We start from the raw sequence: 14,358 nt of genomic DNA, 5'->3' as shown, positions 1-14,358 counted from the left end.
GCAGAGGAGAGATTTATATACACACACACACAGAGAACATGAAACAATGGGTTTATCATACACACTGTAAGGAGAGTGATCACTTAAGATGAGCCATCACCAGCAGCAGGGGGGGGAAGGAGGAAAACCTTTCATGGTGACAAGCAGGTAGGCTAATTCCAGCAGTTAACAAGAATATCAGAGGAACAGTGGGGGGTGGGGTGGGAGGGAGAAATACCATGGGGAAATAGTTTTACTTTGTGTAATGACTCACATGTTAATTGCATCGTGGGTAAAATCACTGCATCAGGTGATAGTGGATAATATGTAACAGTATTAAGTGAATTATATTTCTTAATTATGAGATGTAAATAAATGAGCAAATAAAATAGGTAGCAAAGTTGTTACTCGCTATCTATAAGTAGCACAGACTGCAACCAGGCAGTATAGAATAACCTTTCTTGTCACTTCCTCTGAAGGACTGGCTGCCATTGGAGACAGCACACTGGTCTAGCTAGAGCCCTCTGGTCTTGGTTCTGTGTAGCAATTCCATGTTCCTGCTGTCCTCCCATCTTGCTGCAGCAATTAGACTGTAGTCTCTGCCCCAAAGAGGAGTGGATCTTACTGTAAACTAGCACAGTCCCAAGTACAGTGGTACCCCTTGCTGCCATGGTAACGCAAGTAATTGGTGTATTATCTCATGCTATCAAATGTCTGGACTCACCAAAAATTTAATCATATTTTTTTGGGTCCTGGAAACCAGCTGAACCTATTTAACTGCTTCACTGCCATCTAACAGGGAAGTGCTCCAAGAGAAGGCTGAAGTGGTGGCAACTAGCCAGTAGGCTGAAGGCAGCATGTAATTGACATGAGACTGAAGTGAGCTGTAGCTCACGAAAGCTTATGCTCAAATAAATTTGTTAGTCTCTAAGGTGCCACAAGTCCTCCTTTTCTTTTTGCGAATACAGACTAACACGGCTGCTACTCTGAAACCTGACATGAGACTGCGGTTCTTTATTACAGAGATGCAGCCTGTGGAGACTACAGGTCCCAGCATACTATGTGTCTCTACAGCTTTGGCCATCCTCAGTACAGACTATAGAACAAAATTCCCTCAGTGTCCCCTCTACCTTCTACAACGCCAGCACTCCATCACCATTCCAATCAAACCTCAGCCCTTGGAAGGGAAATTTCCTTGGATGGGGACTGGCAACCGTGTCAGGTTAAAACCCTTTTAGGATTTAAAAAAGAAGAAAAAAATTTCATCTGTGCCAGCCACAGTCCAGTCCTCTGACCCTGCACCAGATGCAGTGCTGGATCACATAGGTGTAGAGTAGCAACAGCAACAAGGCTGAACACCATCATTCCAGAGCAACACGTAATTAGCATGTGCACAGCCATGTTAAAGGGAAAATGCAGGAGGGTGATTATTTACTGCAAATATGCCTTTGAGCCATCCCCACTGAACATCAGCGAGGTGCTTTTACTCTTTCATTCCCTCCTTAGTGTTTGTCTTTCTAAAGCTGCCCTCTTTGCAGTCACCTCCCAGCAGCAGGAGTGTCAGATTGGTTTAGCTGCAGCGGTAGGCAGAATTGCGTGAGCAGGGCCGTCACATTTCTCTCCCCTGCTTACTTCTGATTCAATTTGGTGTGTTAGTGTGGTGTTTAATGTTAATCTTGTGCAGTGAATTGATGTGTCTGAAGTCTGGTTTGCAGTTCAGTCAACAACAATGCTATTCCTCCATTGGAGGAGGCATTAGAAAGTAATGTAGTGCTGGTTTGGGGCAATATGTTGTGTTTTCGTTCCAGTGCAATGTATAATGTGCCATAAGTTAGCTCCCTTGGTTGAAATAAAGTGTTACATAAAATCATAAGTGCAGGTCTGGAAGGGACCTCGAGAGATCTCCTAGTCCCGTCCCCTGCACTCATGATGTAACCTGTTAGAAAACTTTCCGTGGAAGAATTGTAACCTGAGTACTATGTAGGTGAGGCAGAGTAGCAGAAAAATGACCTTTAGCATCAGCAGAGCTAAATAATAAACATCTTACCATCTGCATCTATGGATCCCGATTCTGCTTTCATTTACCTCTATGTAAATCTGAGGTAAATCCACTGACTTCAATGGAGTCTGAGTTCCAAAGCTGGTCTATGCTCTGTATGTACAATATGAAGCATTTTTTATAATGGAAAAAACCCTAAACACAGCCCCAGAAGTGGCCCCACCTGGTGAAGATGAAAGTGCTGCACTTGTATTCCCTCTCTTATTCTGCATTGTGTCTGGGAACTGCGCTGTTCTATACCTTCTGTTTGCTAGTTTGTCGGCTTGGTCACCTCTCACCACATACAATGACCAGACTTGATTCCTTCCGTCCCAGTTCCTTTGCTGCATGCCGTCTGTTACTTACATAACTGGCTGTGCCGTTTATTGTCCAGAGTTGTGCTGCAATACTGAGTCTGGGAAATAATGCTACAAGAATGAACTGTGTTGTGTTTTGCTGTGGAATTGATCTCTCATGGTCTGATTAGACTCTCCATTTTTAGTTGTTTCTATTTGTTAAATATTGTATTTTAAAATAGTAAAAATTAGCTTTGACCTCCTGTGACAACTGAATTGACCCTGGAATTTACATTTCCCATTCTATGTATACGAAATACAAGTGCCATGATAATGCCAGATGCCCTGGCATGGTAAATATATGGGTTTTTATTGGTGTGCTCTCTTGTGAAGGTGTAACTCAGCAACAAGGAACAGCTGGGTGCGATGGGAAGGAAGCAATAAACTCTCACTGACTCCTGGAGTCTTGTACCCTGGCAAACAAATGGGACAGTGTGGCTGAAGTAGCAAAGCTGGTGGCCCCATGCAGTGCCCAATATGAGAGGCCATATTTCTCCAGGGGAAAGGAGGGCTTTAAAAATGTCCATAAATAGATTTCTCTGCGTTTTGAGTTGTCTGTTGGGGTCCATAAACGTCAAGCAGCCATTCCGATAAACAAGGCTGTTGGTCCTAAATCATTTTTATGTGTGTCTGTGCCTTGGTGTTACGGAGCAGGTGCCCTATATTACTGGGGCGGAAAAAAATCAAGAAATGCTTTGTAACAACATCTCTGAGCTGCCTTATCATTTAACTTGGGGGGTGGGGAGGAAGGATTGCAAAAGCTTTCCCCCACCCCACCTCCTGAAAAGGAACCAATTCCTCCCTACCATAAGCACACATCCCCCCTTTGGCCTTAGGACTCACACTCACAAATCACTGGTCAGGCCCCCAAGAGTCACAATTGGCAAAAATCATGGGATTTTTAAAAATAATAAATGCTGGGTGCTTTACATTTTGTCTTCTGGATTTTGAGCCTTTAGGAGTCTTGCTTCCTAGTTTTTCTCCTTAAATGAGGACTAGAAGCTTGCTTGGTTTTAAGTCATAGCTGAGATTTTTGCCTAATCACATGTCTTTAGGATCTGGTGTTCCTTCATGGAAAGCACCAAATGTTGAGAGACTTGCAATACAATCATGCGAGTTGGCAACACTGGGAAGATGGTAAGATAGTCGTTCAAGAGATGCCTCAAATTTACTGGACTTACTTTCCATAAAAAGTGGCTCGCTTTCTCTTCTGAGGACCTTGATAAGGACCAGGGCTAAAGGCTTTCCTCAGTAAATGAAAGCGAAGATTCTCCTTGACATTTTTAGTTCGTTTGGCTGGGCAGGGCAGGACCCAGAGGGAAATTCTGTGGAAAGATTGGAAACCCTTTTGGATCACTTAATTGACCTGTAACAGTATTGGGAAGGTGGAAGGGGTGGTGTTGCGTAGTGAATATGGGGCTCTGCTCTGTGTTTTACTGATTTAAAGCACTTTGCTGGTTGGTGCCAGTAGGAATTTCTCCAGTAAATGAAACTGAAGCCAATGGGAGCTGGGGGCGGGGGCAGTGCCTGCGGGCAAGAGCAGCATGCGGAGCCTCCTCGCCCCCCCACCTAGAAGCCGGACCTGCTGGCCGCTTCTGGGATGCAGCGTGGTGCCAGGACAGGTAGGCAGCCTGCCTTAGCCCCGCTGCACTGCTGACCACTGCCCACCCTTCAGCTTGTTCAACAAATGAGGCAGGGATCCTACAGAATACAGTCTCATTCACTACACAGCCTTGACTTGTTCCTAGAGCAGCTCTATCTTGTGCACTGAATGAGGCACGGGTCTTGTGGAAAACATAGGATGTGATCATGTAATTAAAGACTATCATAAAGTGCTTACACAATGGGTCATTCTGTAACTTCTGAGTGCTTGACTTTCCAACTTGAATTCTTACCATAGTTTTTTGCATGCAATTATATAGAGTGCCCCAGTCGTGCATGGTGCTTTAGACACACAGACAGACTAGGTCCAGGCCAAGGCTTTCAGATGTGACTCATTAATCTGGCTGCCTCCATTAAGACACCTTAGGGCTTATGTTTAGAAAGTGCTAAGCTACCAGCCCACTGAAAATCAGGCCCCTTTAAAGTGTCGCAAGTTGGGCATTCAAAATCACTACCCCAGGTCGCTTCCATGAGGGGCTGACAACCTGTGGCTCAGTTCTCCAGAGCAAGGCAACTATAAACCGAGTCTGGGCACCCGAAGCCTTTGATCTGTGACCTTCCTTGGGTTAAAATGGTTCTATATGATTCTGTTCTGGTTGCTGTTTACTTGAACTAGTTATGTTAAATCCACCAAAGCAGTTTGGGCCATGCGTGCTGTAGCAGAGAGATGAGTCTTTCTCTGCGTGTGCCCCAGCAGCAGTTGAGAGGCTTCCTAGATTTAACAGTCTGGGGAACAGTGCCAAGTGATCTCAATGGAGAGTGTTAGACAGGAGCTTGCTTCCCTCAAGGATCTGGCAGAGGCTGACTTTAATGTCTCAACTGCTGGGCTAGGCCCATCACTCTTGTTGGGGGAGTGTGGTAAGGTTGGGTGCCTTCTGGGAACACCTTTGTTTCTGTGCAAATGGAGCATGTGTTAAATAATTGTGATGGAGAGCCAGGTGCTTAGAACACTGCACAGAAATTCAGAGCTCTTCTGCTAACTCACCGGGGTTCCCAGACCAAATGGCTCCTATCACCTCCAACTCAGGTGGCTAAAAGGGTTAAGAGTTTCTAAGGCAGAAGGAACTAGGTGGAAACACAGGAGGTCCTGCAGGGAAAAGCTCTGGGAACAACTTAACTCAGGAAGCTTGGGCTGAGGTTTATATTTGGAAGGATCTACATTTGGATGTTCTCCAGTGTGTATGTCTGTGCTGGGAGCAGGGTGGGGATGCCACCTGCTTATACTAGCGTATATGCCCCTGAGAGGTGGAAGTGGGTATCTTTTGGAAACCTAACACACAGTATAAAAATTCTGAGGCAAATGCTCTTTATTCTTTGCATGAAAACACCCCACTCCCCCTGTCCCTCCCTTTCTGACGATGGCTTGTGTGTTCTCTGCCTCGCACAGGACATCCTCCCTGCGGTGGAACACTGGCACCAAGGAGCGCATGCTGATCAAGGTGACGGACCGCGAGCCGAGCTTCCTCATGCACCAGGGCAATGGCTACACCACTGACAACCAGCAGGGGACCCGCTCACGGAGGCCGTCGGGGGGCCAGCAGTCCCCCAACCTGCAGACATTTGCCCCTGACACTGACAACTCCGTCTTCTTCCCTGAGAGGAAGCAGTCTCCCTTCTTGAAAAGGGCTGACCACGTGGGCAGCTGCTCCCCGCTGCTCGGTCGGGGGGATTCATTCTGCTCCCCGCTCCAGTCCCAGCACCGGAAGCACTCGAGTGAGTCCCAGCCGTCTTCTCCTCGCTACGCCTATGAACCCCCCTTGTACGAGGAGCCCCCCATGGAGTACCAGGCCCCCATCTATGACGAGCCCCCCGTGGACATGCAGTATGAAGCCAGCGGGAACTACAAGGCGGGCTCCCCGCAGAAATCGCCCGTCCGCAAACCCCACCCATTCTTGCAGTCGCCCAAGCAGGGCCCCAACTCCCCCTACCAGCAGCTGGTGCTGACCAAACAGAAATGCCCTGAGAGGTTCATGAGCCTGGAGTACAGCCCTGCAGGCAAGGAATATGTAAGACAGCTGGTTTACGTGGAGCAGTCCGGTTCCAGCCCCAAGCTGAAAACGGGCCTGCGACACAAATACTCCCCCAACCCCATAGGTGGCTCGTACTCGCTGCAGCACAGCCCCTGCCTGGTGAGGGACCAGCGCCTGGAGATCAAGTCTGGGGACTACAGCAGCATGGAAGGGGCTGACTTCCGACATAGCCAGTCCGTGAGCCAGGCCTCCCAGGGGGAAGACTCCATGTCGTGGTCCAGCCAGCAGGACACCATGTCTTCTACAGGGTACTCACCTAGCACCAGGAAAAGGAAAAGCAGGAAGCCCTCCCTGTCCCATGACCCCAACACCTCCTCGACGGATGGCTCGGGGGATCGGGAGGCGCTCAACGAGCAGCTGATGGCAGAGGAGAGGCCCATGCCCGCCACTTACAGGCCCCAGATGAACCGCACAGAGAGCAAATCCATTGAGGCCGAGGCAGTGCGGGGCTTCCCAGAGCCCTTCCTGGCCCAGGCCCGGCTGGCATGGGAGGCACAGCAGGTTCACTACCACATGAAGCAGCGGAGCAGCTGGGATTCCCAGAAGGACGGCTCAGGCTATGAGAGTGATGGCGCCTTGCCATTACCTATGCCTGGCCCCGTGGTGCGGGCCTTCAGCGAGGATGAGGCCCTGGCACAGCAGGAGAGCAAGCACTGGAAGAGGAATACCTTTGAGAAGCTGGGGTTCCCTCAGATCCTGCTGGAGAAGAGTGTGTCTGTGCAGACCAACCTGGCTTCTCCAGAGCCCTACCTGCATCCATCTCAGGTAATACGCACAGCAGGGCAGGGTTTGGCTATCTGATCTAAGGTGCCCATCACTGTGGGGTCTGGGCATCACACTGCTTCCTGGCGTACCACACACTCTATAAGGTGTAAGTGTTACCAGACACTCATTTACTCACCGTGCAGCACTTCCTGTGACGTTATAGCCACATGGTATCCATCAGGGTTTGCACCTGATTCAGATCTAACACAGCCTTTGCTAGGCCTGTCAGTGCAAATGGGCAGTGGCAGAGCACAGTGCTGCATGGATACCCGGTGAAAGACACGTGACTCTGACAAAAGTCAGCCCAGAGAGGTTTCAGTCCTGACCTGGGGTCAAGCCCTGTGGATCCTTAGGAGTCAATGCAGGGATGTTCCTCAGAGTATCCTTTCCCAGGGTTTGATCACAGTTCATGTAACAGCCAGAGCCCACTTGGGACTCCAGCAGGGCACCCCCACATGACCACATGCAAAAGTAGCTGCAGCCATGTGAATGACTGGCCTAGACACTGGCTCTGCAGGATGCTCAGCTCTGCTTTATATACTGCTAATAAAGGCCTTTGGTTTTATGAGCCATTTCTCCTTCCCTGTAAAATACTCATCCCTGCTGTCACTCTGCAGCAAGATTAACTGAAGGGAGTGAGCGGCTGTCAGGCTCCAGCTGCTACACTCAGCTCATATTGACTTCTTTCTTAAGTATAACCCTGTGCCTGAGATGTATGGGCATACCCTGGCGCTCCTGCCATGCATGGGGCCGGTGTGCCAATAAAAAGGGCCCTGTGAACTTCGCAGTCATTGATTCTCCCCACCTGTGTCCGGTATGATGAGGATTATTTTTGTATTGAGTGTAAAGGGAAGCCAGCAGTACAATTTGCTGTCAGATCACGACAAGGAAGGCAGAAATGGGGAATGCACTTGGCTCTTCAGGCAGAAGCTGCATGCATGGTGAAGACCGTTTACGTGGAAATAAGGAGTGCTGTCTGCCTCTTAGGGGCTGCTAGCAAGGAGACTGCGCCATGAGCCTGAACAGCTTCCTTGGGATTTCCAAAGACTTCTCCCTGCTGTTCTCTAAGGATGGAGGGAAGCCACTCTGCACAGAGATCTCCATCGCTAGGAAGGCAAAGCCTAAGGCTTTTAATTGACCAAGGGGCTGATTCTGCTCCCACTGAAACCAGTGGAAAAGTCACCATTGACCTCACTGGGTGCAGGATCTAGCACTAAATGACTACTCCTGAGACACTCTGGATCACAGTCAGAGTGAGACTACCCCATTTCACTGCGCTAGTGAGCCAGACACAAGGATCTTCATGGCAGAGTTTCTATAAAGAGTAAAAGGAAACCATAAAGCATTTAGGAAAGGAAATCCTGATTCAGAACACATCCAGCACTGTTCCCTGTAACACACTTGAGAACCTAGTATGACAGGTGCTAAGGAAGTGCAAAGTAGCATTATCCTTAGAAATAGTGAAGATTTATATCTGCCTCCTCCCACACCTGGATGCACCCCCCAATCTGTTACTGTGAGGGCTGGGTTGGATCCTTGGCTGTTCCTGAATGTTCAGAGAGCTGCTGTGGTCAGAGTGCTATTTCCAGCTGCATGTGGCAAGAAGGTTGCATCTGTCTTTTCACATGTAGGACCTGGCTACAGTGATCCATGCCATTGACACCTCCAGATTAGACTCTGACTGTGACCTCAGCGGCATTTGCACCTGCAGACCTTTTGGAAATTTATACTATTAAATGGAGCCTCATATTGACAACACATCCCAGTGGGGCTGAATGGTCTTTGCTGGCCAGTGGGTACTGGTACCCAGGGAGAATCAAAGGGATTGGTCTTTGACATACTGTATGCAGTTCTAAACAGGCTGGGCCTGGCTACCTGAGACATCTCTCTACCCAGCAGGTATCATGGCAGCTTTGACCTTTCGGGTTGCTGATAGCCCCCTAGTTTGAAAAAGGAGGGACTGGTGGCAGGGCACATTCCTCAACTCACTATCTCGCCTGGCCCAGCAAAGCCCTTGTAGGATTTGCCACACTTGATCAGACCTGAGGTCCATTTAGTCCAGTGTCCTGTCTGTGACAGTGGTCAGGACTAAGTGCTTCAGAGGACAGTACAAGAAACCCTGCACTAGGTAGATGTGGGGTAGCCTGCCCGCCCATGTTAGGTCTTTCTTTTAATCCCTAATAGTCAGAGATTGGCTTACATTCTAAAGCAGGAAGTTTAATATCCCTTCCAAAAACTGTGTTGGTATTAGCTATAACTCTCGATAATCTAGCTACGCATATATATATCCAGTTCCTTTTTGAATCTTGCTAAGTTTTTGGGCACAATGACATCATGTGGCGTTGAGTTCCACAGTCTAATTATGCATGTGGAAAAATATTTTCTTTTTGTTGGTTTTGAATGTGCCACCTTCTGAATTTCACTGAATGTCCCCTTGTTATTGTGTTATGAGATATGGAGATGTGGTGGGTGTGTTTTTCGAACAGATTCCAAGGTTCATGTGTGCAGGAGTGGAGCTTGGGGAGTTTACCCTGGCTGACTTGGATTTTGTGGGTGGGGGTCAGTCTGAACGGGCTGCCAGAGTGGGCTGCTAGAGTGGTTATTGTGTCCTGTGAAAATCTATACAAGCAAATAGAGCTTTGAGAGAATGAGTAGCACTTGAGAACTCTGGGTGCAGTTCCCAGCTCAGCCACAGACTCCCTGTGTGACCTTGGGCAAGTCACTTAACCTCCTTGATCTTCAGTTCCCTATCTGTAAGACTGGCACAATACTTTCCACTCTGCCTGTGTAAACTGTAAGCTCTTTGGGACAAGGGCGTTCTCTCACTGTGTGTCTGTGCAATGCCCAGCCCATAGCAGGCCCAGACCTAGGCTGGGGTCTCTAGGTGTGGCTCTTATACAAACACTCATGGCAGAATAATGGGGATGCATTTAAAAGAATCCCTCCAGAATTGTCCTTGGAGACAAATTTGAAAATCAACCCAAGTTCTCATCTTGTAGGGAAAAAGCTACTGGAAAATGTGGGCTTAATTGTAGCCAGCGTGTATTTTCTGGCTGTTTTTAGAACTGTTAAAAGATTTCTGCCAGAGCATTTTCCATAGTTCTGAAAACCGTTTCTTTTGCTGATGCTGATCTTTGGAGCTGGAAGCAGGACTGCTGTGTTTTGCCTTTGTGCCCGCACACTGGTTTGTTGTAGGGTTGCTGAGAGTGCAGGGCTGCTGCAATTGATTTGTTTGTAAAGAAAGAAGAACATTAAAGCTTTTTCTTCTGAGAGAAGAAAAACTCTGTTTGAATAAATGCATAGGGCTTGCAAAGAGACTGAAGAGAAATGATGACAGCATCTCTTTGCAGGTCACTTCCACAAGGAAGAAAAATTGTGGTCGTCTGCTCTTTTTATTGCTTCTTGATCCGTGATGAAGGGCCTAAAAGGTGTTTTCAAGATCTTCTATTTTCTGTTTGTTTGTTTAGACTAGAAATGGGGCGCCAGCTTTCTAAAAGAAGTCAGCACTCATTGGGTGCCATGGAGGCCCCTAAATACTGTACTTAGCTAGGTTTTCAAAAGAGTTCTGCTTTCATTTAGATCCTTGAATGAGAGGGGCAGGATTTCAACCAACTCCAGTGTTCTCAGATGGAGCAGGTAGGTGCTGAACACTTCTGAAAATCTGGCCCTTGATGTCTTCTCTACCTTGTCTTTCCGAGAGGATTCCATAGATGGTTAGAGAACCAATAGGGTTATCTCAATGCCCCCGAAGTGAAACATGAGCCATTGGGGCTTTCAGGGAACTAAGGCCCAGTTAGGAGCTTAAATATCTTTGAGGCTTTGGGCCTAAGTCTTCAGATAGGATCCTTTGTGGGACAGGCACAGAGTATAGTCAGGCTCTTTCAAATATTCTTAGGGTTTTTTCTGAGTTAAATTCCGTATTAAAATTAAATATTTTTTGTTTAAAGATTCAATATCCTGCCCCTTCAATTAAGAGCTGAGAAAGCTCCCACTCTAGCTCTCTAGTCCTCCAACGAGACCTCCTGTAAAACCAGAAGGACTAGATTTAATATTCCCAGCATATATATTAGTAAGATAAAAACACTACTCAAAAGGGACTTTGTTTTGTTTTTCCAAACTCTCTTTCAGTCCTCCTTAAGCATCCTGAAGATGCAGAAAAGGGCACACACTCATCTCTTCCTTTGCAGGCCACCTTCCAGCCCAAGGACTAGTGCCCAAGGTGATACTGTGGCTAGCCAAAGAGGAAAAAATAGTCCCGGCTACAGTAGAGTTACAGTTGTCAGCATAAGGATATCTTCAGATAATTGTTCCAAAATAAAATATAGTATTTCCATGAAGGCTACAGAACGGGGGGTGAAATATTTTTCTGATCGCATGTCTAGCACCAATGCACAGAAAATTGTACTGGTCCTCATAGTAGCTATACTGGTCCTGTCAGTGTTTCTAGCTCTTCCAAGATGTGTGATAAAGGACTTTAAAGGAGAGTCATATCTGTGATTCTCATTTTGCTCTATTTTCCAAAGGGCTTATCCTTCAGATACCTGGGATTGTGTCTCCAAGTATATGAAATACTTGTTTGTGTCTTAGTGATTTGAGATATTGACCTTTAAAAACTGTTACTGGTTCTTCAATTTGGCAATCATCATATGCTTTCATGGGGACCATATAGATAGATAGTGTGGCTGCTGGTCCAGGACTGATGGGTAAGACCAGGACCAATATAATTTTCATTCCCTGGAGCTACTGTCTTTCTGCAGTAAAACTAGATAACCCTCTACACTATTGATCCAAGTGCCTCTACTTCCAGCCAGCTGAACCAATAATAAATACAGAGCAATGAAAGTGAATCTTTGCCAGAATTATGTAAGAAACATACAGCCATGTTTTTGCAGGTGGCTGCCTAAGTCTCACTTTCAAACTGCTCACTCACCTGTGGTGTGTGCCAGCCCAGTGTCACAGCCACAGATCTACCTAGCCCCATGCAGTCACCCCACTGTCCACATGCAGATCCTGTTAACATGTTAGAGGCAGGCATCAACCTTATAAGGTGGAAAAAGAAAGTGCATACTGATTGGTTAGTAACTTACGTGGGACCTCTTAAGTGTCTGGATCTTACAGCAGTTCTCAGATTTCCGTTAGCAAAGAGAGATTTAGATCATAGCATGTCTTCGTCCACAGGTACCCAACTGCCAAGATAACCTGCCTTTCCTCAGCCTGCGTCCTGCATGTTTATCATTCAAATCATCTGGATCCCCCCAGTTGATTGCACAGATTTCCAGGCCCCTGGAGACATCCAGTTAAGTGGTCACAGGAAATGAGTGCCTTGGGAGGGGCCATCAGCAATGAGAAAAGGACAGGTTAATATGTACTATATGGAAGGTGATGGATGGTCCTTTCTGGGTCTCATCTGCCCTGTGATATGCTGAATCTGCTTTTTTGGGTGCTGTTGGTTTTCACCAAAAATTGGAAGAAGCTTTTGCAGCTTAAAGTGTCTGGATGTGCTTCTTATAGAGCTGTCTCCTCTCTTTATAACTGGACCAATCACAGTGGGCTTGCGAGAAGGGCAAGCTGCCCCTTCTGCCTCCCTATTTCTTTGCCTCCCCTACTCGCCAAAAGCCAAGATCATGCATGAAATATACTATCGTGCAATGTGTCCTTAACTAGACGTTATCCTTGCACCATCCATGCGTGGCTCTCACTTTCATTTCTGATAGTGCGGGCTCTGCTACTAATTCAACAAAACCCTTGCTGCCTTGCAAAGGCAGAAGGCAAGAGGATAGGTAGCTTTCCCCTAAGATGCAGTTCTCCAGCTGTAGCCCTACATTCTGCTAGGAAATAGGGGAGCAAGGAACGAGCTGAGATGAATAGTCTAGGTCAGTACTGCTCTGGTTACAGGGCTTGATGCACCTCCGACCCCTCTCTCTGAGCCACCCTGGGTGTCAGACCTCATACCTTCACCTCTCCTGGGGTGCAGATCTCCCATAGCAGAGCAGGTGTGTGACTAGAGTACCCTGAGTACTGATCATGTTTACCCAGCAGGTACAACTGGGTGCAGCACCTGCAGTCCTTCCCTTCAGGAGTGTGTGACCAGTGGTGAATATAGTGACTCCACTGCCTCCTAGCACCAAAGAATTGGTTAATCTTAACAGTGGGAACACATCATTTAGGAAAATATTTAGGAATCTCCCCACTGTATTTTCCACTGAATGCATCCGATGAAGTGAGCTGTAGCTCACGAAAGCTTATGCTCAAATAAATTTGTTAGTCTCTAAGGTGCCACAAGTACTCCTTTCTATTTAGGAAAAAAGGATTTGAAAACAACAAACAGTCTATATACATGTATCTTACCCGAGCCTACCCTTCCTGCCTAAACAATTCTTCAACAGCAACCTCCCTGGGGAGGGATTAGTCATTTTTATCCAGGTAGGACTTTTATTTGTTCCAGGGCTGTTCACCCTACTTCTCAAAAAAACAAACAAACAAACAAACAAACAAAAAACAACAACACAACAGTTCTGTAACTTGGCAGGAGTCTGGTGGTATAATAGCATTGTCTCTTAACAACCCTTGAGGGTTTACTGTGAAGGGTGGCTTATCTTGAGCCATTCTTTCTGCTTGTTTTCTTTACAGCTTGCTATTAAACTAAACCACCACATTTGTACAGTAAACATCCAAATGACCTCACCTACAGCATTCATCAGTTCTTACCGAGCAGCACTGTACAAGTACAGCGTACCTTGAAGAGCCAGAGAGCTGCTGTCAGTAAGTCTAGTCACAGAAAGCCACAAAAGTCATGGCCTGACACAGGTATGCCTTGGCCATGATATTACAGCAGCACAATTCATTATCATCACATACTATTGTTGCAATGAAAACACTGCAAGGGCTCGATGTGTCTGTGGTTATTTTGTGGCCCATGGTGTTCTAGAATCTTCTTCCCCTTTCCATCCCATCCCAACCCCTGCCAGACTGCTAGGAGGGGTGGAGGAGGGGCCTGGTGGCTCTAGACCATTTCTCCAGTATTCCTGTGCTACTTTACCTGTGTCTGGAAGCACCTGTGTGATCAGCACTCTACTTATTGTACCTGGGGCCAGGCAGAATACAAAGAATTCTGGTCAGACTTGTGGACTTCTTGAGGACCATATGTGATTCTTTGAGCTCCATTGTCAAGACCCTAAATGGAAAACCCAAGCAGCCCCCAATCCTCCTCTGTTGGCTGAGCTGGAGAGAGGCCTCCAGTCCAAAAAGTTTATGCTTGCATTATTTTCAGAACTGGCGTATCTGGAACTTCCTTTGCTTAACCGGCAAGGCAGCCTCGACCCGTGTTCGCTGTAAGCTCTGCTGCGTGGATAAAGCTAACCTAGAATGCAGAGGCCCATGCAATTAGATGTTTTCCATGCTTGTGGAGAGATGAAAGTTGCTAAGTGATAAGGACATTGGTGGTGTATTGAGCAACTTGCTGTCCACTTGATTTAGTTAAGCAATAAGGATAAACTCGCTGCTTGTTTAAAAACCCCATTCTTTTTGT

The 14,358-nt window shown here is 47.0% G+C and overlaps 1 protein-coding gene across 3 annotated transcripts in view; it reads left to right on the top strand.

Annotated features, from left to right (window-relative positions):
• Window positions 1-14,358, top strand: part of ARHGAP39 (Rho GTPase activating protein 39) — a 430,201-nt gene that overhangs the window by 239,720 nt on the left and 176,123 nt on the right. For all 3 annotated transcript variants that reach the window (XM_038392930.2, XM_038392931.2, XM_038392929.2), the window contains one exon: window positions 5,423-6,830. In XM_038392930.2, coding sequence (XP_038248858.1) covers window positions 5,423-6,830 — 1,408 coding nt within the window. The remainder of the gene's footprint in view (window positions 1-5,422; window positions 6,831-14,358) is intronic.

This window comes from Dermochelys coriacea, chromosome 2, assembly GCF_009764565.3.
Source record: "Dermochelys coriacea isolate rDerCor1 chromosome 2, rDerCor1.pri.v4, whole genome shotgun sequence".
Lineage (NCBI taxonomy): Eukaryota > Metazoa > Chordata > Testudines > Dermochelyidae > Dermochelys > Dermochelys coriacea.
The sequence above is the reverse complement of the archived record's forward strand: the minus strand, read 5'-3'. Positions and strand labels throughout refer to the sequence as shown.